The sequence below is a fragment of the Dendrobates tinctorius genome, unplaced genomic scaffold, assembly GCF_039654945.1.
Source record: "Dendrobates tinctorius isolate UK_male_01 unplaced genomic scaffold, ASM3965494v1 ptg000201l, whole genome shotgun sequence".
Taxonomy (NCBI): Eukaryota; Metazoa; Chordata; class Amphibia; order Anura; family Dendrobatidae; genus Dendrobates; species Dendrobates tinctorius.
Window position 1 is genome coordinate 5,450,209 of NW_027361868.1, and position 22,957 is coordinate 5,473,165.

At 40.9% G+C, this 22,957-nt stretch overlaps 1 protein-coding gene across 3 annotated transcripts in view; it reads right to left on the reverse strand.

Moving 5' to 3' along the window:
* Positions 1-2,457: 2,457 nt before the first annotated feature.
* The window catches only part of KCNK2 (potassium two pore domain channel subfamily K member 2), a 167,453-nt gene continuing 146,953 nt past the window's right edge, over positions 2,458-22,957 (reverse strand). For all 3 annotated transcript variants that reach the window (XM_073553357.1, XM_073553356.1, XM_073553355.1), the window contains exon 7: positions 2,458-4,783. In XM_073553357.1, the coding sequence (XP_073409458.1) occupies positions 4,466-4,783 (318 nt within the window). In that variant the 3' untranslated portion in view covers positions 2,458-4,465. The remainder of the gene's footprint in view (positions 4,784-22,957) is intronic.

The window sequence follows — 22,957 nt, forward strand, 5'->3', positions numbered from 1 at the left end:
CATATTTATGACACATGGCTGGTCAATTTCAAGCAGGAGCTGATAATGTCATACAGGTTTTTTTTTTAAGTCTTAAGGTGAGAATGATACTGTTTCTCATTGAGGGTCAGATGTAGACCTTTAAAGGAAATCTGTCACCCCATTTTTTGAGTATCAGCAGCCGGCACCACCATCAGGGGCTTATCTACAGCATTCTGTAATGCTGTAGTTAAGCCCCCGATGTAACCTGAAAGATAAGAAAAATGAGTTAGTTTATATTCACTAGGGGGGGTCCGGTCTTGGTCCGATGGGTGTTGCGGTCCGACGCCTCCCATCTTCTAACGGTGACGTCTTCTTCTTTGCTGCATGTCGTGGGGCCTGAGCAGGCGCCTGCGCACTTCAGGACTCTGCTCTGTGCCTGCGCAGGAGCCACGACAGGCAGCAAAGAAGAGGACGTCACCCTTAGAAGATGGGAGGTGCCGGACCGGACCGTGACACCCAACGGACCCGAACCGGACCGGACCGCCCCTGGGTAAGTATAATCTAACTCATTTTTCTTATCTTTCAGGTTACATCGGGGGCTTATCTACAGCATTACAGAATGCTGTAGATAAGCCCCTGATGGCGGTGCTGGCTGCTGATGGGTGATAGATTCCCGTTAAGGGTAAGTTTGCAATTATATTAAACCTCTGAGGTTCATCACGGCCGTTTCCTTCCTGATATATATCAAGGGGGATTTGTCCTAAGAATCCCGGCCTTTTGAACACCCACTTGTCTCATTGATTGAAATCGGAATGTAACCTGCTGGACATTCCGGTATGTCAGGAAAATCCAAAATTTAAAGGGGTTATCCAGTTATTTAATAATAAATTATTGTATTTAACATAGTAATTTGATAGCCCTGATCTTTAGTTATCCCCTTCTGTCTTGGGTTCAGAAACTCATCTTCTGACCTTGTGCTCCACACAGGGATGAACAGCCTTTAATGGCACACCAACGGTGCAGTGTATGAAGGAGGCTGGCTGACTGCATATTTCAAACCCAAACCCAGCTCCCTTCTCTTTTTCAAGCATTGGTGATGTGGTAACACAGAAAGTTCTCTCCTGTATCGAGCACAGGGTCGGAAGTGGAACATAGGAGGCATAAACCCTTTTATAGGGTCCCCCAACATTCACATATAATTTATATAGTATTGGTTCTCTCATAAGGAGTAGGAAGACCAAGGCATCTGCTTCCCTACACCAGTATATTTATGCCCCTACTTCCAGAAATACGGTCTATACAGTTAATTTCCCCATTTGCTAGATAAGAAGAATCTAAAATAAGGGACCCCATTACTACCTCCTTATGTGTTAATATAGCATAAAGAAAGGGGATATGCAAAGATAATTAAAAATAAGAAAAATAATTCACAGGGCAAAATTGATACATTTTAAACCTGATACATGTTATGAGGCGGCGGGGCATGAGGGGGCGGAGCATGACACAGTGATTCCAAGAAGACCAAAGGGAGAGCTCTTCTGTTATGGTCCCTCCCCTTAGATCACACATCACTGAATACATAGCGGGCGAAGTAAGTATTGAACACGTCACCAATTTTGTAAGTAAATATATTTCTAAAGGTGCTATTGACCTGAAATTCTCAACAGATGTCAGTAACAACCCATTCAACCACACAGGCAAAGAAATCAAACCGTAGGTGTCCATAAATTATGTTATGTGTAATAATGAGAAATGACACAGGGAAAAAGTATTGAACATGCTGACTGAAATATAATTCATCATACAAAAGCCTTTGTTGGTGATGACAGCTTCAAGATGCCTTCTGTATGGAGAAACTAGTTGCAGGCATTGCTTACGTGTGATTTTTGCCCATTCTTCCACACAAACATTCTTCATATCCTGAAGGTCCTGTGGACTCCTTCTATGAACTCTGAGTGTTAGTTCCTTTCACACATTTTCTATTGGATTCAGGTCATGTGATCGGCTCAGCCATTCTAGCATCTTTATTTCTTTCTCTGAAACCTATTGAGAGTTTCCTTAGTTTTGTGTTTGGGATCACTGTCTTACTGAAATGTCCACCTTCATTTGAACTTCATCATCCTGGTAGATGGCAGCATATTTATACGAAGAATGTCTTGGTGCATTTATTCATTCATCCTTCCTTTAATAACATAAAATGTGCCAGTACTGTATTCTGAAAAACAGCCTTACATCATGATGTTCCACCTCCAAACTTTACTGTTGGTATGGTGTTTTTGGGGTGATATGCAGTGTCTTTTGGCCACCAAACATGGTGTGTATTATGGCATCCAAAGAGTTCAATTTTGGTCTCATCTGACCTGACTATATTCTGCTAGTATTTCAAGGGCTTATCTAAATGTTGTTTAACAAATTTTAAAAGCACTTGAACATGCTTTTTATTTTGGACGTCGAGTGTATTACTTCTTTTTTTTTTTAAATAATTGTACCTGCTGATTCCTGGTCTTTCAATGGCTCTCCACAGATGGTTCTTGGCTCTTGGACAACTCTTCTAATAATTTCAGTTTATGGTGAAATGATGTTCTTTTCAATTCTGGATTATAGTCCCAACATTGGAACCTTCACTGGACCCGTCAGTAGTTTAGAAATTCTTCTGTAACCAATGTCAATATGTTTTCCAACAATAAGGTTGCAAAGGTCTTGAGACAACTCCCTGGTTTTGCCCATCATGAGATGTTTCTTGTGTGGCACGTTTTAATAGACCATCAGTTGAACCAGCTGATATTATTTTTCATTAAATAGTAGGATAGCTTTCTAATTACTGATAGATTCCAGCTGATGTCATGACTTTACATTGCTTTTTGCACCTTTCTTTCTTCATATCACTAATACTTTTACCCTGTGTCATTTATCATTATTACACATAATTTATGGACATAATGGTTTGATTTTGTCTGTATAGATTGGATGGGTTGTTACCGACATCTGGTGAGAATTTCATGTCAATACCTTTTAGAACCTTTGATAATAACCTTGAGAAATATATTTACTTAGAAAATTGGTGACATGTGCAATACTTATTTCACCAGTTACATGTTCCTAACTTAGAACTTAATGGCATAATCCTTATAAACGGTCTAGTCATCATCTTGTTGACGACTTTTGATCTTAAAAATAATTTCAATTTTTAGATTACTGTTACCAATCAAGACCCTTTAATCCAAGGTCAACACATAAATTGCTCTACAGAGTTTAAAACTATACTTCCAAGTGTAAAACGAAGTTCAAAATGATGAAAAAGTGCCTTTGCATGGATCGATCATCATCCAAAATTAATGTAGCCAGCCATTTTTGTCTTTTGTGGGCCACATAATGAGATAACAACACAGGTTCAACCAAGAAAAAAAAAAGTCAGTTTCCTTTGTCGCTGGTTATGGATCCCAGTTGTAAGACCAGTGAACGTAAATGTATATGATTTTTATATAAAACCTCTTACTAAAATGTTTTATTATTACAAGAGGCTTACGTAAAATTGAAGTGACCTTGCAGAAAAATTTTGTCTGTTGCAAAAAAGCTGGACACATCATTCTCAAATTGTCAACACTGTTTGTATGAAAGAAGGGTAATTTCATACCTGGGCCGGTTTCTCGTCCCTCGTGTCCTAAGATTGATATACCTGTGAAAAGGAGGGGAAACCAAATGTTCCCACCCATGAGGAAGGAATATAGGGACAATTTAAGTAGGGATCTCGATTTTACCCAGCCACCTCTATGACCATATGTACCCTTGACTACCACTTGGGAAATCTAGGTAATGGCATCAATGATGACTAAGTTTGTTAATTATTTTAGCAACATGAGTTTTAATTTTGCCCCTTCAACCCACAAAAGAAAAAAAGAAAAAACTAGCATTTTTGTTTTCAGGTGTTTGACATTCCACTTATGACTACTGTGGCTTTAGAGTTTCTGGCATTTTTCATCTTTTCCTGACACGTGCATTGAGGCACCATTGTACGCTCTCGTCAAGTAAAAGTGAATTTGCCATTAAAATACATTCCTCAGGCCTAAATTAAAAAAATAACAGCTATGGAGGTTGTGTGATCTATGCGCGAATAAGGCACTGATAGAAAGTTTCTTAGGTTATAGGCTGTACAGTATTTCGTAACGACTTCTCCAGTTACAAAAACATAGTCCATGGACCGTCCATTCCATTTGACAGTCAGATCCCAATTTCTAGATTTTTTTCCGAAATTATTAAGATTATATTATATAACACTGCATGTATTATGGCACATTAGAAAAAAAAAATAAAACAGTCTGGGCACCAAAAAGGCATCAGACGTTGTGAAATTCAAGAGTCTTTTTGAACTATATATTGGATAGTTGTAACAGTGTTGATTGTTAGTCTTTGTCGTTTTCCGAGCTCATGCAGACTTTAAAAATGCTGGTAGTCTTTATTATGGCAAATGTAATTTTTAGGCGACAGTGGAGTCGGTAGGCGAGAGCTACTTAATGTTTTCAATGACGGCGATCTCTTCAGCAGCACAGTGAGGAGTCAATCCATTCAGGTACATGCTGTCGCATTTCATCATCGAGGACAGCACCTCTTTCTCGCTGGTCAGGTGGTTGACCGATAAGGTTCTCTTGCAAGGAGTCATTTCTTGACTTGGACTCATACTAAGTTCTGCGGACAACTTTCGCTTGATAGAGGTAGCCCGTTGGAACTTGTCGTAGATCTCCACGCTCAGACGCCTCCGGGTCTCCTTGAACTCTGCTGTTACATTTGCTGTCCACTCGGCAGCATGTGCCCTGAACTCTCCAACCTGTAGGGAGACAGAAACAGAGATAGTGTAAGAGATTTGGTTTACAAATAAGCATAACATGGCCATTATAAGGTCAACTGGTTTACAAAACCAACTTATTCTGGGTTTGGTATGGTATTCTTTGGTGAGTCATCTGTGTTCTAATCTACCATCACTTTCTAATCATACAGGAGGTTAGACCAGGAGATCAGAGCTCTATGTTTACATCTCTCACATGGAGAAACCTGCTCTAAGTTATGGTGGGGGTGTTCTTTTTTCTCCAGTATGTTGCTGCCTGTTTGATTAGGCAACTCATACAAGGAGAATTACAAGCCCCCAGTGAAAACCATCTGATACGTTCACTTAGATCGTTAGCCCTGGAGGACTTAGGACAAGCAAGCACTACATGGATGTTGTAATGATTTTAATAGAGAATGTGTATTGCTTAAAATCCCCTGTGGTTAGGTTCTTCAGTAAGAAACCTTTATTTGTTAGTTGTCCCAGCATCAAGACAACATGAAATTAACTTGGCGAACCAAACTAACAAAAAAGAATCACCAGGCATGTGACCTTTCAACCCCAAACTATTATCACTAGAAGATAGCCTAATATATGGCTGTCTGTCCATGTAATGCATAGATGCTTTGGGTCCACAAGAATGAGGGCAGAACAGCTATCAACTCTGGAACAAAGAAGGAGAAGACCTCTTTAAACTGGGAGACCTTCCTCAAAGACATTTATTTGCCCCCTAAATGCCAATAATAAATTTGGATACGAGTTGTTGTGGTGAGCCTTAGGGTTAACGAAGGTGTGAAATTTCCAACAAGTTGTCATTGTTTTCTCTAGATAAACCATGACTTTAGTTGTTGGCAGCTATGGAGGTGCAAATCTTTGTTCTCTAAGGGTTTTCACATTGCAGATTTTGATGGCAATGTTTACTTTAAACCCACTGAATAATTTGGGCATTGCACATCATATGATGGTGTTTTTGTTGCTGCACATGGCAGATGCAGTCCAACTAAGGCTCCTTTCACATTCCGTTCTTGCCCACGTTTGTTGGTCCCATCAGGGCTTGCGTCTGAACCCTCCCCTAAGGATGGGATTCGGGCGCATGCGCCGACAGGGACATAGACTATAATAGTGCCAACAGAGTCAACATGCGCTCTGACGTGCAAAATTTTTGGGCGTATACGCTTACTAGTAGACTGCATCTGGGTGTCCCCCTCCAGAAGGTGTAAATGCATGAGATTGATGCACATTAGAGCAAACATTAGAGCACACGTTTACTCTGACAGCACCATTATAGTCAATGGCCCTGTCGGCACATTCGCCTGAATCCTGTTTTACGGGGAGTTTGGACACAAGTCCCAATGAGACCACTGAACTATTTTAGTTAGAGAGTGTCTAAGGTCCTGACCATACAATATTTTATGTTATGTCTCATCCTTCTGGAGTATCGTAATAAGTCCAAAAGTTTGTTGATTTTTTTTTTGCTTGTAAATTGTGATTCCCCAATAATGAACAACAAGATAATAGGAAAAAACTATAAAACAGATCATCTCAAGGGTTAATTGGGAACTATCAGGAGTTAGCAGCTTCTATGGAAAAAGTTTTCAGATGATGAGATGGAGTTCAATGCTCTTATAGTCTCCTACATAAGTATCGATGACCAATTACCTTTTAAAATTAATCTGTTTATATAATTTTGTTGCTACTGAAACTAGTGTTATGGCTGTATAGCTCCTAGTACAACAATAAAAATGATACCTGTCTTGTAGTAATCCAATGCGCCAGTGCGGAGATATTGAGCTTTGAAGCCACACGTAAATTACCCTGGAAGTGCATTTTGAGTGCACTGACACGCCCCAGTGCACTTCCAGGCTAATTTGCATGTAGCTTCAAAGCACAATATCTCAGGACTAGCGCATGGGATCTCTACAAGACAGGTGTCATTTTTATTGTTATGCTATGACCTATACAGCCGCACCACTGGTTTCTGTTGTGAACTCATCCTGACACACTGCCCTTAAATGGCAACATGAAGCAATTTACAGCACAATGTAATTATGATTTTTGCATTACGTTCCATGCTAGGTCTTCCAGGTAGGCGAGCATTAATGAGTGAAGCGTCATGATAAGAGAGGTCAGCGGAGTTTTTAGTCGGAGGAACAGAGCCAACCCAATCTATAATTATTACTTTCTAATGTCTTGTATCCAGGAATATATTAAATCAAGTTTTATTGAAGTTCTCTCTGTCCCTTCTAAGCACTCGCTACACTTCATAATTATGGGCGCACTTTGTATTCTGATTGATCAAGAGAATTTCTGTTGCATTAGTGAAAATTGGATTCAATTTGTCCTCCGCACACGGTGGTAAACAGACTGATACATATTCCTGGAAACATAAATGGCTGCAGAATTAGATCTCATTTCTTTTCCATTAATTTAAAGTGTAATTCTTAAAGAACAGCGTCCGTTATATACGAGACGGCGTTCTCATGTTTCTAACACTTTGATCCAGATCACAATGATATTTTTCGTTTCAGGATTTTTTTTTTCTATAGAAATTATATCAAGGTTTTAAAAACATCCATAGATGTCATGTCATTGTGCCCAAAGAGGAAGAAAAAAACTAGTGCACACAGCAAGGCGAAGGTATGGTAGCTCATAGGGTCGCTATGGGGCGTGTTTTTCGCATAGATTAATATTTAAATCCTAGCTATAAAATAAAAAGCAGGCAGAGGTGCAGCATGGGCAAAAGAGCAGATTATGGTCACGAACATGGATCTGTAATAGATAGATCATATACAAATTTCTTTTTTCCAAAACAATGAAAAAGAAGTCTAGTACCGTGCCCAGATAAATAGTGCCATGCAATGCCCAGATAAACAGTGTGAAGTAGGGCAAACAAAAGCATCCCATACAAAATCTGTCAAAAAAAGGGTGATACAGTACATGCCTCCTTATTGGCGCCAAACAGTGCTACTTTACCGGTAAACAGTGCCATTTTTTCCCAGATATAATAGTGGCATACAATTCCCAGATAAATAGTGCCAAATAGTGTCAAGAAGATACTATTCTATAGTACATGTAAAAAAGAGAAATATGAGACCTTTTTATTTTTATAGCGCACCCCTTTAATGATAAACAGTACCATACATTTCCCGCATAGTGCCATACAATTCTCAAATAACTAGTCCTAAATAGTAACAAGACATAGCTTCATATAGTACGTATAATAAAAGGACAGTGTTGTTGCTATGCAGTGCCCCTTTACTGCTTAACAGATCTGTAAATTGCCTAGATAGCGCCTTACAGTAAACCGTGCTAAATAATGGCAAGAAAATAGTCTTATACGGAATCTGTAAAATAAAAACATATCGTCACCTTATTAGTTTCATACAGTCCCCATTTACTGGTACACAGCCCAGATTAGAACCTTAATCTGCCAGATAAATGATGCTAAAAACAGTAGTAAAAAGAAAATAGCACCATACATTACTGCTAAAAAAGGGCCATATACCACTTTATTAATGCTGAACAGTGTCCTATTACTGGTAGTCAGTGCCATAAATTGCACACATAGTGCCTTACAATGGTGCTAAATAAATAGTGGCAAGAAAACAGTCTTTTGTGGCACACATAAACAGAGTGCCTTGAGAACTTTTCCAAATTTTTTCACGTTACACCCAGAAACTCCAATGTATTTTATCGGAATTTTATGTAATATACCCACACAAAGCAGCAAGTATTTGTGAAGTGTAAATGAAGGGCTTTTAATTATTTTAAAAATCTAAATTTGAAAATTGTGACGTGATTTGTATTGATCCCTGTGTAGTCTGATACCCTAAATAAAAACCTGTATGACCAATTGCTTCCATAACTCCCATAATTAGGACATTGCATCCACCCGTGTGTAATTTCTTCTCCATATATCTACAGCTATTCTGTGAAGGCCTCAGAGGTTTTGTTTGAGAAAATTAGGGACCAAACGGCTTCATGAAAAAAACAAGGAACACACCAGACAGGTCAGGGATAAAGTTGTGGAGAAGAGTAAAGCAGGGTTAGGTTATAAAAAAAAAAAATATCACAACCTCTGAAGATCGCACAGAGCTCTGTTTAATTCATCATGAAAAAATTTAAAGAATATGGCACAACTGCAAATCTACCGAGACATGGCCATCCACCTAAACTGACATTCTAAGGCAGGAGAGCAGCCAAGAGGCACATGATGTCACGAGTGTGTCAGATGCTACAGACAGTCGCTCTGTAAAGTCTCTCTAATTCTCCTTGCAGAACTATAGAAATCCCTTTTTATACCCATATCTGAGGCTCAGGTAATCATCCACAGGTCAGGTCTCATTGTTTTAGTATTTAATCAATCTGCAAAGTTGGTCTTTCTCTGTTTTGCAGGTCAACAAACTAGCTAGCCTGGTATAATGTGTAATCAGCATATTAACAAACATTTATTGATCCAAGAACCTGTGTCCTCCAGAGATAACAGGCAATAAGTTACAACAAACATCAACTCAAGTGTCAACATTCAGACAATTTGACAATAGTTCATGTTTCATGACCAATCGAAGAAAGAAACACATAAATTCACTAGTCAATATTCAGACAATAGCCTATGTCTCGGGGCCTACGGAATTTACATCCGGCATAATTAAGAAGAAATGGTGTGTCATCACAAGTACTTTAACAAAGTCAAATATATTACCCTATTAGGGCCATACAGTGCCACTTAGTGCAATACAGTGCCATGCATTTCCAAGATGGCACCACGCAATGTTCAGATAAATGGTGCTCAAAAATGCCAAGGAAAGATAGTCATGTAGGACTTCCAAATTTACTACCCTATTAGTGATTCACAGTTCTTAATTTCTAAAGAGTGACATACATTTCCCAGACAGTGTTAACAACACCCAAAGGAAGTGTGCTAAATAGCTCCAAGAAAATAGAGGTACAAGAAACAGGAAAAAAAAGGGCGGTTAATTTCTGAGCTGTCAAGTATGCCAAATAGAAATAAAGAAATTGTTGGTGAAAGGAGCAGGAAACCAGGAAGAATGAATGCGATTTATTGGCAACACATTTCAAAGTATAACAAACTTCTTCTTCGGGACAAACCACAAGTGCCAATCATCCCGGTATCGGGATTCTTTCACAACTGATCTCTGGATTTCTCATTCTCATGTCACCCCCCCCTTTTTTTTCCTGTTTCTTGCATCATGGACATGCGGGCGGATCTGCAGCAGCCTTATCAATCGTATTGTGTGTTGTGATCGCAACACAACCGCCATTGTTTATTCAGCTCTTCTATATTGTTAAGAAAGTAGAGGTAATATAGTACGTTAAAAAAGGACTACGGTAAATATGTCTCCCCATTAGTTTTAAACACTACCACTTTACTGAAAATAATGCCATACATTGCCCAGATAAATAGTGCTCATAAATGAGAAGAAAACAGTTCCATATAGTGCCTTTTCACTGATAGACAGTGCTTTACACTTCCCAGATAGCGCCTTACAATGCTCAGATAAAGTGTTCAGTAATGTTAAGAAAATAGCATTATATAGGTGTTTTTTTTTGCTGTTGAAAGGTCTAAATATTCTACCCTATTAGTGCTACGCAGTGCCCCTTTACTATTGCATAGTGCCATACATTGCTCAGGTAGCATCTTACAGTGCCCAGATAAACATTGCTAAGTACAAGGAAAAAAATCGTCTTATATAGTGGCTCTAGCAAAAAAACATACATGCATGTCCCGGTATAAGTGCCGCCATACTGTGCCCCTGTAATAGTATACACTGCTAATTATTGTGATACAGGGGGCACTTAGGGCCAGCTGTAAAATCTGATGGCTATATAGAGCAACATTTCCGTAGAGATGTCTCCTATGTAATTCCAGGCCGGAGCAACTAAGGGAGGAGGCGTATACTTTTCCCCTGCTGAAATCCCCCCTCGTTAATGTTAATACCAGACAACAGCTTAATTAATGAAAGAAAGGTAATGAAATCTACTCCTCTGTCATCTGCAGAACTCCAAAAATGTCGTTCCGAAGTAACGATGCTTCGAGCACCTTCTAGCACATGCAGTGATGATTCATGAGATAGCTGTGGCGGTAAGATATACCAGTATATCTCAAACATTCCTATTGTCAGCATTACATATTTTGCTCACAGTAATGAAACAGCTTGCTTCATTAACAAGTATGTAATGTTCTTCCATATCCATTATGTATGGTAAATGAATTCCTCGTGGGATGTTAATCCACCTGCGATGTAAGATTCGGGGGAGATTAAGATGTAGGAATAATAAAGCAGTCTAAAATACCATTAAGGAGCAGTATATATATATATATATATATATATATATGTATATATATATATACAGTCATGGCCAAAAGTATTGACACCCCTGCAATTCTGTCAGATAATATTCAGTTTCTTCCTGAAAATGATTGCAAACACAAATTCTTTGGTATTATTATCTTCATTTAATTTGTCTTAAATGAAAAAACACAAAAGAGAATGAAGCAAAAAGCAAAACATTGATCATTTCACACAAAACTCCAAAAATGGGCCGGACAAAAGTATTGGCACCCTGAGCCTAATACTTGGTTGCACAACCTTTAGCAAAATAACTGCGACCAACCGCTTCCGGTAACCATCAATGAGTTTCTTACAATGCTCTGCTGGAATTTTAGACCATTCGTCTTTGGCAAACTACTCCAGGCCCCTGATATTTGAAGGGTGCCTTCTCCAAACTGCCATTTTTAGATCTCTCCACAGGTGTTCTATGGGATTCAGGTCTGGACTCATTGCTGGCCACCTTAGAAGTCTCCAGTGCTTTCTCTCAAACCATTTTCTAGTGCTTTTTGAAGTGTGTTTTGGGTTATTGTCCTGCTGGAAGACCCATGACCTCTGAGGTAGACCCAGCTTTCTCACACTAGGCCCTAAATTATGCTGCAAAATTTGTTGGTAGTCTTCTGACTTCATAATGCCATGCACACGGTCAAGCAGTCCAGTGCCAAAGGCAGCAAAGCAACCCCAAAACATCAGGGAACCTCCGCCATGTTTGACTGTAGGGACCGTGTACTTTTCTTTGAATGCCTCTTTTTTCTCCTGTAAACTCTATGTTGATGCTTTTGCCCTAAAAGCTCTACTTTTGTCTCATCTGACCAGAGAACATTCTTCCAAAATGTTTTAGGCTTTTTCAGGTAAGTTTTGGCAAACTCCAGCCTTGCTTTTTTATGTCTCGGGGTAAGAAGTGGAGTCTTCCTGGGTCTCCTACCATACAGTCCCTTTTCATTCAGATGCCGACGGATAGTACGGGTTGACACTGTTGTACCCTTGGACTGCAGGGCAGCTTGAACTTTTGGATGTTAGTCGAGGTTCTTTATCCAACATCCGCACAATCTTGCATTGAAATCTCTTGTCAATTTTTCTTTTCCATCCACATCTAGGGAGGTTAGCCACAGTGCCATGGGCTTTAAACTTCTTGATGACACTGCGCACGGTAGACACAGGAACATTCAGGTCTTTGGAGATGGACTTGTAGCCTTGATATTGCTCATGCTTCCTCACAATTTGGTTTCTCAAGTCCTCAGACAGTTCTTTGGTCTTCTTTCTTTTCTCCATGCTCAATGTCGTACACACAAGGACACAGGACAGAGGTTGAGTCAACTTTAATCCATGTCAACTGGCTGCAAGTGTGATTTAGTTATTGCCAACACCTGTTAGGTGCCACAGGTAAGTTACAGGTGCTGTTAATTACACAAATTAGAGAAGCATCACATGATTTTTCGAACAGTGCCAATACTTTTGTCCACCCTCTTTGTTATGTTTGGTGTGGAATTATATCCAATTTGGCTTTAGGACAATTCTTTTTCTGTTTTTTCATTTAAGACAAATTAAATGAAGATAATAATACCAAAGAATTTGTGTTTGCAATCATTTTCAGGAAGAAACTGAGTACTATCTGACAGAATTGCAGGGGTGTCAATACTTTTGGCCATGACTGTATATATACATATATATATATATATATATATATATATATATATATATATATATATATATATATATGTACACATCTGTTTTATTGTGAAATGCAGTACATGTTTTGAAAAGACGGAAAGGGGACATGCACCTCAGATGACTAGTCCAAGGCAGGGCCCTGGTGGCTTTTCCACACCCTACTTCACTAGACTGACAGGTGTCTCCATGACTGTGCATGTCAGTGTAGGGGAGTAGGACAGGGAGAAGCCATGGGGGACATGCCTCGGACTAGTCGTTAGACACACATAGACTCTGCGTCATCAAAGTATCTACTAGTGAATTCTAATAATAATAATAATTTTATTTCTATAGCGCCGACATATTCTGCAGCGCTTTACATTATAGAGGGGACGATAGACATTACAGCATAACAATAAACACATAGATCAAAACAGATACCAAGAGGAATGAGGGCCCTGCTCGCAAGCTTACAGTCTATGAGGAAAAAGGGGAGACACAAAAGGTGGGTGGTAACAACTGCTTTCATTGTTTGGACCAGCCATAGTGTACGAATCGGGTGTTCCTGTGATGCTGCATGAACCGATTATCAGCCTAAGTATGTAACAGTACAGACACAGAGGGCTATTAAATGCATAAAGCGTCTGAGAACATGATGCGAGGAACCTGGTTATGGTAAAAAAATGTTGAATGAGCCACACAGGGATAGTTAGGTTAATACGTTGAGGCGGTAGGCCAGTCTGAACAAATGTGTTTTTAGGGCACGCTTAAAACTGTGGGGATTAATCATATCAACCTGGGTAGTACATTCCAAATAATTAGTGCAGCACATGAAAAGTCTTGGATACGGAAGTGGGAGGTTCTGATTATTGAGGATGTTTACCTCAGGTCATTAGCAGAACGGAGGGCACAGGTAGGGTGGTAGGCTGAGACGAGGGAGGAGATGTAGGGTGGTGCTGAGCCATGGAGTGCTTTTTAGGTGAGGGTAATAAGTTTGTACTGAATTCTGGGGTAAAACACTTTAAAAAGTCACAACAATTTTGTGCAATGCAAAGTTGCACAAAAATGTAGCAACTTTTGGCATTTTCACGCCATATTTGACTAGCCCCACCGAAAGGGGAGGAGCTGGTGAGAAGCAGCGCCCACCTGACAAATTTAGCAAGTGTCGAAGTTCCTCACGTCAGACATATTACTTGAATTATGTAATTGCCAGAAATAGTGTTATTCCTCATATACACACACGACAGCTTATTCTGAAAAGTCACCTGACATTAAAACTCTAAATGAACCTGCAGTCTTATGTAAAAGTAATTACATCACATTAGGATAATACAAAAAATTATGTGAAATGTCAGACTCTGCTAGATCCACAGATCGGTGCATTCAAGGACAGAACTGGGATATTCATGTCACGATTGTAAAAACTTATATAGTCGAACATCGAGTAAATCCAGCTGATTGCAGGCTTGTGGGAGGCGAAGTGTGGAGTCATTGCAGCCGTACTACTGAGCCTTATAATAAAAATATTATAGTTTTTGCTTTGAGTGCTCCTGCGTCGCATCCTCCATAAAACACTATGCAATCATCATCTTTTTCAATCCCCTTTAAACGGCATCTGCAGAATACTTAGCTGGGGCCGTAAACGTATTTGGTTTAAAGGATAATTTGATTTGATATTTTCAGGTCCGTAAAAAAAAAAATTTCAGTTATCATCAATGGCGAGAACATTTTGTTCTATAAACAGAATGGCTCGAAATGAATGAAGAGGAAGTTTTAGAATTCATTATTACCGTTAGAGAGCTGCGCTCCGTCTTCTCAGCACGGCGAATGGCATTAGTGAAAACTCATTAGAAATCTGTAACTAAAGACAGGCAGAATTTCTAATTGAAAGCCTAATAGACTATGAACTGGAAAATATAATTGATTCAAGTGCCTCTACACGCAGCGCATTTCACTTTATTGCATTATACTGAAAATTGTTTACTTGTGTCCGGAAATAGAAACAGTAAACCTTACAATCATATCGGCGAGTGTTCAGAAACATAGTATGAAGGAGAGAATGGCTAATAAGCTAGTAATATACAGTATGTGGTGTGGCAAAATGGTGTCTACATCCTGGAACTACGCCCTGGAATCCTTGGAATGTGAGGTGGACACACTGAAGACCATATATGGAATAGACTTAGCATGGACCTAACACAAGACTGATACAATGGCTGCTGAGAAGCTGTGCAATGCCTTCTTCCTGTCTGCTACATAAATAATAACGTTTAGTTCTGTGAGGAGAGCACATCTGACCCTGCGTCCTATGTCTTTCTTCTATGCATGCACTTGGCTCATATCAGGTCGGGGGACAGGCAATCACTAAGATTTCACCTTAAGAGATGACCCCAACAATAGTCCGTGCCCACTAGGATTGTATACACCATCTACACTCTCAAGGTTTCTATCCTCTGAAGGGGTGTGACATATGACTTGCATCCTGTGCTTCCACTAATTTTTCCTCTCTGCGGGTTCTAGCTCTAATTTTCAGTTGTTTCTGAGCTGGTGGATGAAGATTAGCTGCTATGATATCTCCTATACACAGAACACAGAGACCCGATTGATAACTTATCTTGTATCTCTTTGTTGCACATGTTAAAAAGCAGAAGCAGCAGCAAGTAAAACATTGTTCAATAGTACTGAGCAGTGTAGCTGTTAACCCAGTATTGGGGAGAATAGATAAAAGACTTCATAGAAGTCAGCCTTATTCATTTGTTTTCATTTCATTGAAAATGTTTTGCTTGCGTCCAGAAATAGAAAGAATAAATCACACAATCTAATTGGCAAATATTCAGAAACATGGCCTCCTATACATAGGAGAAACAGTAATACAGAGCAATTAAGCTGTTAATCCAGTACTGGGGAGAGTAGATAAAACAACTTAACAGAAATCAGCCTCACTCACCTGTGTGGATTTCTCTGCCACACGCTCACTCCCCATTCCCTCTCCATAGACCTCAACAGGCTGTGAGAAAGGTTGGTCCCGCATTCCTTACCTTCCCCTTTCCTTAGACTTCTATTGGAAGCTATAATCTGATTCACCGGTGACTCTGTAGACCATCTTGTTTTGACCAAAATAGATTTTAAGTTTAAGGGGCAGAGAGTGGAGAAGAAGAGGCTCATAAGAGGGTGAGAAACGTAATTCTCTGATAAGATATATCACATATATTATAAAAAAAAGGATTTCTTATATTTTCTGCTAACAGATGCAACTACAATGAAGTCTTATCGGCAGTCTTAAGCCGCCGTCTCACATAGCGAGATCACTTTTGCGTCACCGATTTTGTAACGCAACAGCAATCTCGCCTGCGATCTCGCTACGTGTGACACATAGCTTCGATCGGGCCCCTGCTGCGATGTCGCTGATCGTGCTCGAATGCCCTGGGCCATTTTTTGATCGCTGGTGTCCCGCTGGCCAGCATGCATCGCTGTGTTTTACAGGGACAACGACGAACAAACTCAATACTACAGGTCTGAGAGACAAGGTCCCAACGACCGTCGTATCGTTCCGTATCGTCGCTGTTGAGATCTGACTGCCATCTCACCAGCGACCTCGTAGCTTACCAGGTCGCATCGTTGTCGGGATCGCTGGTGTGTCGCCAAGTGTGACGGTACCCTTAAGGGGGCTTTACACATAGCAATATCGCTAGCAATATCGCTAAAGCGTCACCGATTTTGTGACGCAGCAGCTATATTGCTAGCGATATCGCTACATGTGATACTTACCTCCAACCGGCTCCCCCGCTGGCTATCGCTGATTGCGCGAGATCGGCCTGGTCCATTTCTCGTTGGCGGCGTCCTGCTGGCGCCGACGAGCGACGCTTGAACGCGGGCGGAGGACGTAATCATCGCCGCGTCTGACAGGTAAGTAACGACCGCTGCTGCGTCGCTGTGTCGCTGCTGAGATCTGCCTGTTTGGCAGCTCACTAGCGACCATTTAGCGATGCACCAGCGATCCTCACCAATTCGTATCGTAGTCAGGATCGCTGGTGCATCGCTAAATGTGACGGGGCCCTTAGACAGCTGTAATCTGATCCCTCAGTGAGATAGATGGCCCTTCTCTCTCCATAGATTTCAATTGCCAGCTGTAATCTGATCCCTCAGTGAGTCTACTGGCCATCTTCTTTTGATTAAGATGGATTTTTGGTAGTGGCTTATGAATTCAGGATACTTAATAAAATAAAAATACAGGGTTCCCCATAGTGTAGATATCCTTATGAATTTAATGGTGACAGTAAAACCATCTATGCTTACCTTCTGAGGATGTGCTGCTACCAGGCACAACACTGTTTAAAAGCCAAAGTATCATAAATCAGCTGCAGCTTGACCCATAATCCTGGGTTGTCATAACAAACCCAATTAGACAAAATTAACCATTAGTACTGATAGTACCTGCTCTGTCATTTGCAAAACAAACACTGACACACCCAAACCCTTTACTGCAGGGTTTTTAAATGGAATCTGTGGCCATGGGCCACGTGTAAGACCCAGTCTGGAGGGAGCGAACAGCACCACTACCATCCTGTAGTTTGCACCAAGAATAAAAGCCCATGATGGGTTTTCCTAAATCTGCTTTGGACAATTAGCTTGTCCAAGACCAATCTTACTTTTATTCCGCACTGCAAGCACAGCTATATCTGTGACTGCAATGCACTCCAGCGGGTTTAATGCCCTTCTATGCATATCCTGGGGGATACATAGCATACCTCGCATATAATACCTGTCACTGCCTCACAATATATGTATGGAGATATTTACTGTGTGTGTATATATATATATATATATATATATATTTATATATACATACCAGTGTTATGCTAGAGTAGCAGCTCATTCGGGATCAGAGGTAAAGCTAAAAAACTGCAACTGAACCTGTCAATTCCTGTATGGACTAGAGATCCTGACCTCGCAGTCCCTAGTGATTCCTGCGTGAGCAGAGATATCCCGAACCACAAACTAGAAGATGGCAACTCAGACCTATGGTGCCTGATAGGCTGTGAAGCGTATCATGTTCCTCCTAAAGAATCGGAGAGCAGAGCAGAGTGCAAATTACCGACAGAATGGAAAGTGTGCTGAAAAGGGAAATATTCCAGAGTGAGTAACATAAACAGCAAAATACAGAATAAAGCATAAAATACGTACTGTTAAATAATATGCCACATACTTCCTAAGAGATAACAGAAGATAGGTGCAGGGTACAGAACAGAAAGAGCAAAGAGATAAACCGTAGCTGGAATTTCACTGACTGGCTTTAAGCTATAGCTGGATGACAGCACATCCAAAAGAGAGGGATAGAATATAAAACTGCACCCAAATGGTGATAGGGTTCTCATCGGACTCATCGGAAAATATTCAATATTCATTAAGTAAAATAGGGGGCAGGTCAGTGAGGGATCAGTGACCTGTCGAAAGCCATACTGATGAATACCTAATCAGAGCACCACATGAAACCCCCCCCCCCACATACTGGCTGCAGCCCAGCCCGCCCCAAAGCATGAACATATAATTAACTCAAATCCGAAAATAAAGATTAGACAACAACCACAAGATGGATTTCATCAACCAAGGCATCATTTTAACCAGTATAATTGTGCCGACCTGACACTGTGTGTAGGTTACTGTGAACAATCCTGCTGACAGGTTCCCTTTAAAATTAGGCTCCTTATAACATTTTAGGAGGAGATACTTATTTGTATATTCATAATGTATATATATATATATATATATATATATATATATATATATTTATTATGTGTTTATTGCAATGTGATATTTTTATTTCCAGGCAAATATTTTCAGCCATAAGAATAATAACCCAGGGAGGGAAACAATGCGTCGTTCTTAGTATAAATCATATGAACACAAATGAATGCCTCTAATAAGCTGCTGCTACATTTCACAAAATCACCTCCCCGTCGGCTGTTGTGTACACAGCACATTGTGCCTCAGGGCAGGATTCACCGGCCGGCTTATTAACTGTACAGGATTCTGTATAGGCTTGGTATATTAATTGCTTGGACTTTTCTCCACAGCGTTAAGCAAAAAAAAAAAAAAAATCCTTCAAACATGAAGTAATTATCAGGATGCACACAGGCCCGAGAGACCTAGAAAAATCATTGCTAGCAGTTTTTCCAGTCTTCATCAGATTTGTATTCCCACAACCTCTGGATTCAATGGAGTAACTTGATGAATGTGGATCCCCATGCAAAACCTCCAACTATAACAGGTATTTAAGAGTTTCGGGCATCTCAGGTGAGCCAAAATCCCATGTGTGAATACAACCCCTGTACCCACCAAAGTTGTGCTCCATTCTGCCTGGATAAACTTTTCTGCAATTTTTCATAACTTTATTGTTATTAAAAATATAGTTTAAGTGTGAACAGTACCAGTATTAGCAGAGATGAGATCAATAACAAGTACCTTTTTGCAGAAGAGTTGTATGAACAGTACCAGTATTAGCAGAGATGAGATCATAAACAAGTACCTTGTTGCAGCAGAGTTGTATGAACAGTACCAGTATTAGCAGAGAAGAGTGCATTAACAAGTACCTTGTTGCAGCAGAGTTGTAAGTGTGAACAGTACCAGTATTAGCAGAGATGAGATCATTAGCAAGTACCTTGTTGCAGAAGAGTTGTAAGTGTGAATGGTACCAGTATTAGCAGAGATGAGATCATTAGCAAGTACCTTGTTGCAGCAGAGTTGTAAGTGTGAACAGTACTTTTATTAGCAGAGATGAGATCATAAGCAAGTACCTTGTTGCAGCAGAGTTGTAAGTGTGAACGGAAGCAGTATTAGCAGGGAAGAGATCATTAGCAAGTACCTTGTTGCAGCAGAGTTGTAAGTGTGAACAGTACCAGTAGTAGCAGAGATGAGATCATTAGCAAGTACCTTGTTGCAGCAGAGTTGTAAGTGTGAACGGTACCAGTAGTAGCATGATGAGATCATTAGCAAGTACCTTGTTGCAGCAGAGTTGTAAGTGTGAACAGTACTAGTATTAGCAGAGATGAGATCATTAGCAGGTACATTCTTGCAACAGACAATAGTTTCTTAATAGGTATCTTGATCTGTCAATTTTACCATCTAGTGGGCATAAAGGAGGCATTTTACTTTGTAAGGGACACAGTGGTGGGCACTATTATGTGGGGGGTGCAGTGGTGGGCATTATTATGAGATGCAGCAGGAGGATCACTGTTATTGTGCTAAACAGCAAGTGCTGTAATAGGGACAAATACGGCAGCAGAGGCTCATTATTGGAGCATCAGAAGGATGAGGAGTTTGTTCAGGTTGGGGATAGATATAGACTGTGCTGGAATTGTGAGGTCAAATGTGTCTTCGTTGTAAACTCTGCAGACGAGTCCTGGGTGGAGAAGTTTTCTTGTCAGTCTGGGCCAAATGGAAAAGATGTGAAAAGTGAATGACTCCACCAGAGAGATGGTCAGCTGCATGTAACCATCAATATTGTACTGTGATCTCGTATTTGTTCTGCCACTATATGGTCTCCATATGATGGTAATATCAGTGTTGGTTTTCGTACATTGAGTTATTTTCAGTGACAGCATTATTATCTGCTGAGATTCCGCTCTAGACACAGTTAGGTTCGCCACCATATTTGTAATCAGGATTACCGATTAGGGGACCACTCAGATGTCCATCCCCTAGCCCACCCCCTCCCCCAACTGAACCCATAGCTCCGCCTCTTATTTTGGCGCTTACAGAGGCTGCACCTGTTGACAGTAACTGTATTCTATTCGGATGTGATGGTCAAGTTTCTTTTTTAGATAGAATTTGCCCTCAGAGATCCTCCGAACTATTTCTTCATGTAATATTTCACAAAAGTGGGGAAGCGTGAGTCAATTTTCTGAGTCAGTTTTCACACGAGTCTTTTTTTTTTTTTTACCGCTGATCTGCAGCTTGTTGGCATTTTGTCAGTAAAAGGATAACGCTAGTAATTGGTCGCCGTATTTACTGACGTTATTTCTCTTGATCTTGTCGTTTTTGCATTCTTGGATGTAATAATTTTCTTTTTCTGTGATAATTGGCCTCCTGGTCCATCAGCCTCACTTAATGAGATAGTAGATTGCCTCGAGACTTCTAAACCACATCAGGTGGAGAATGGTGGTAATGCTAATAACCATCTCAGTCAGTGCCAGCTAATCAGGAGATCAGAGCCGAGCTCTTAATGAATGTCTTACACAGGTAAAAAAAAACATAAAAAACATTATCTTTATAATACACCCGAATGCTAAGATGAAATAGCTGACCTTACCAATTACAACATAGTGCTAGCAAACTCCGAAAGAGTTACACCCGAAATCTAAAGATTCCGGAATTTTTAAATCCCGCTACCACGTTTCAACTCACAAGAGTTTGGACTGTTCATTAAAAGCTAAACAAAACAGCATTGACTTTTTTTTAATTCTCTGAATTATGATATTGGTGTCCAAAAAACCCCCCAAACATTTGGTGCTAATTTTTTATTGACAAGTGGAGACTTCGGAATGACATATACTGAATTGAAGGAGTTGTCCACTTATATTTCTCAGCTTGATCTTGCAAAACTACTCAACTTTGTAGTAGTCTGATTGACAGATCCTCAGTGCCCCTGGGTCACCCTCCCAGGGCTGTGGGGTACTCGGTACCGGGCCGGTATTAGCGGGATGTGTCACAGTCCGTGGCCCTGGGCGCCCAAGTAATGAGGGAATGTAATGGTTTGAATGAATAGTTCGTGACGCCACCTGTGGTGCTCGGCAAGGGAGATGTTAAGCCGACGCTGCATGCAGATCCTCTGGAACTGGTGGTGTGTTGCAGCCAAGATGGTGAAGCTCCCCACAGGTGGAGCTGTAGTCCCATGGCAGTGTAGATGTAGGGGTAGAGGAGAGGTGCAGGCAGTGTAGAAGCTGGTACCCAGATGTAGCGGGGATGAGTGTGTTAGCGCAGGAATGAATGGAGGACACCAGGGCTTGCAGTTCCAAAGCTTTACTCACAGTCTGTAGTACACACAGGTGCCTGCCTCCATGCTGTGTTCTCCGGGTCAGGGACTCAGTCAACCTCCAGGTCAGATGGAATGATCCCTTCCAACACTCCGCCAACATGTGCCTTTCTGAACGTCTCCTCTTATAGCGCCTTTGGTGTGAAGTACTCCTAGTACTGAGTTACACTGGAGTTCCTCCTGACAGATGTTCCCAAGAACTTTCCTTGTACAGCAGACAGCTGTAGCCTGCTTCAGGGACTCATTGCTTCTTAAGTCCCGGCTCACTATCAATGTCCCTGTTGTGCCCCCAAGTCTTACAGCCCACTACTCCGCCGGTGTCTGCTGCAGAACCATTAGTGTCCATACAACCTCGGGGACCGGGCCCCGACCTTGCGCTTAGAACTTCTAGGCAGGGATCTTCCTCTAACCCACGTCCTCTGTTCCCTTTTACTCCTACGTTCCGTACTAGTCTTTCCTTCTTATGGAAGATCAGGTTTCTGTTCAATGTCTTTCTCCTTCTTTCCTTTCCTGTGCCAGAAGACCCAGGTCACTGAGATCTGCTGCAGCACCTCCTTCCTCCATCCCTCTCCCAGGGATCTTCTCTCTTCACTCCTCACTGACTGACTCCGAACTCTCCCTGAAACTCTAAACCTCTCCACTCTTTTATGTATTCTAACTCCACCCGCCTCCCAGCCAGCACGTTTAGTGTTCCAAGCAGGGAGCCACCAAATGTACTCTGCTACACTCCAAGTAGGGAGCCGCAATGTGGCTTTGCTGAACTACTGTGTTGTGTGGGATGCAAGTGTTGGAGCATGGTCAGGAGACCCCCAATCTACCTGGACGGTAGGGCACCACACCTCAGGAGGAGGTGCAGTACCTCTGTGGCAACTGAGCCCTCAGGGGTGCCACACTCCCCCCCGTTAAACACAGCACATTCGCCGGCTGCAAGTCAAACAGAGTTAACAATACAGGAACATACAAAATTTGTAATGCTGAATAAACATGTCTTATACTAAACTTCCCAATGTGGGAGGCATGGTTTCTTGAACATTACAAACAAGTTAACTAACTTATGTAAATTCAAACTTATGCTGCCTAATTTAAAGTGCTATGGAAGTAACTCAATATCAATTCACATTTTCTAGCAACACATTTGCTTTCTAT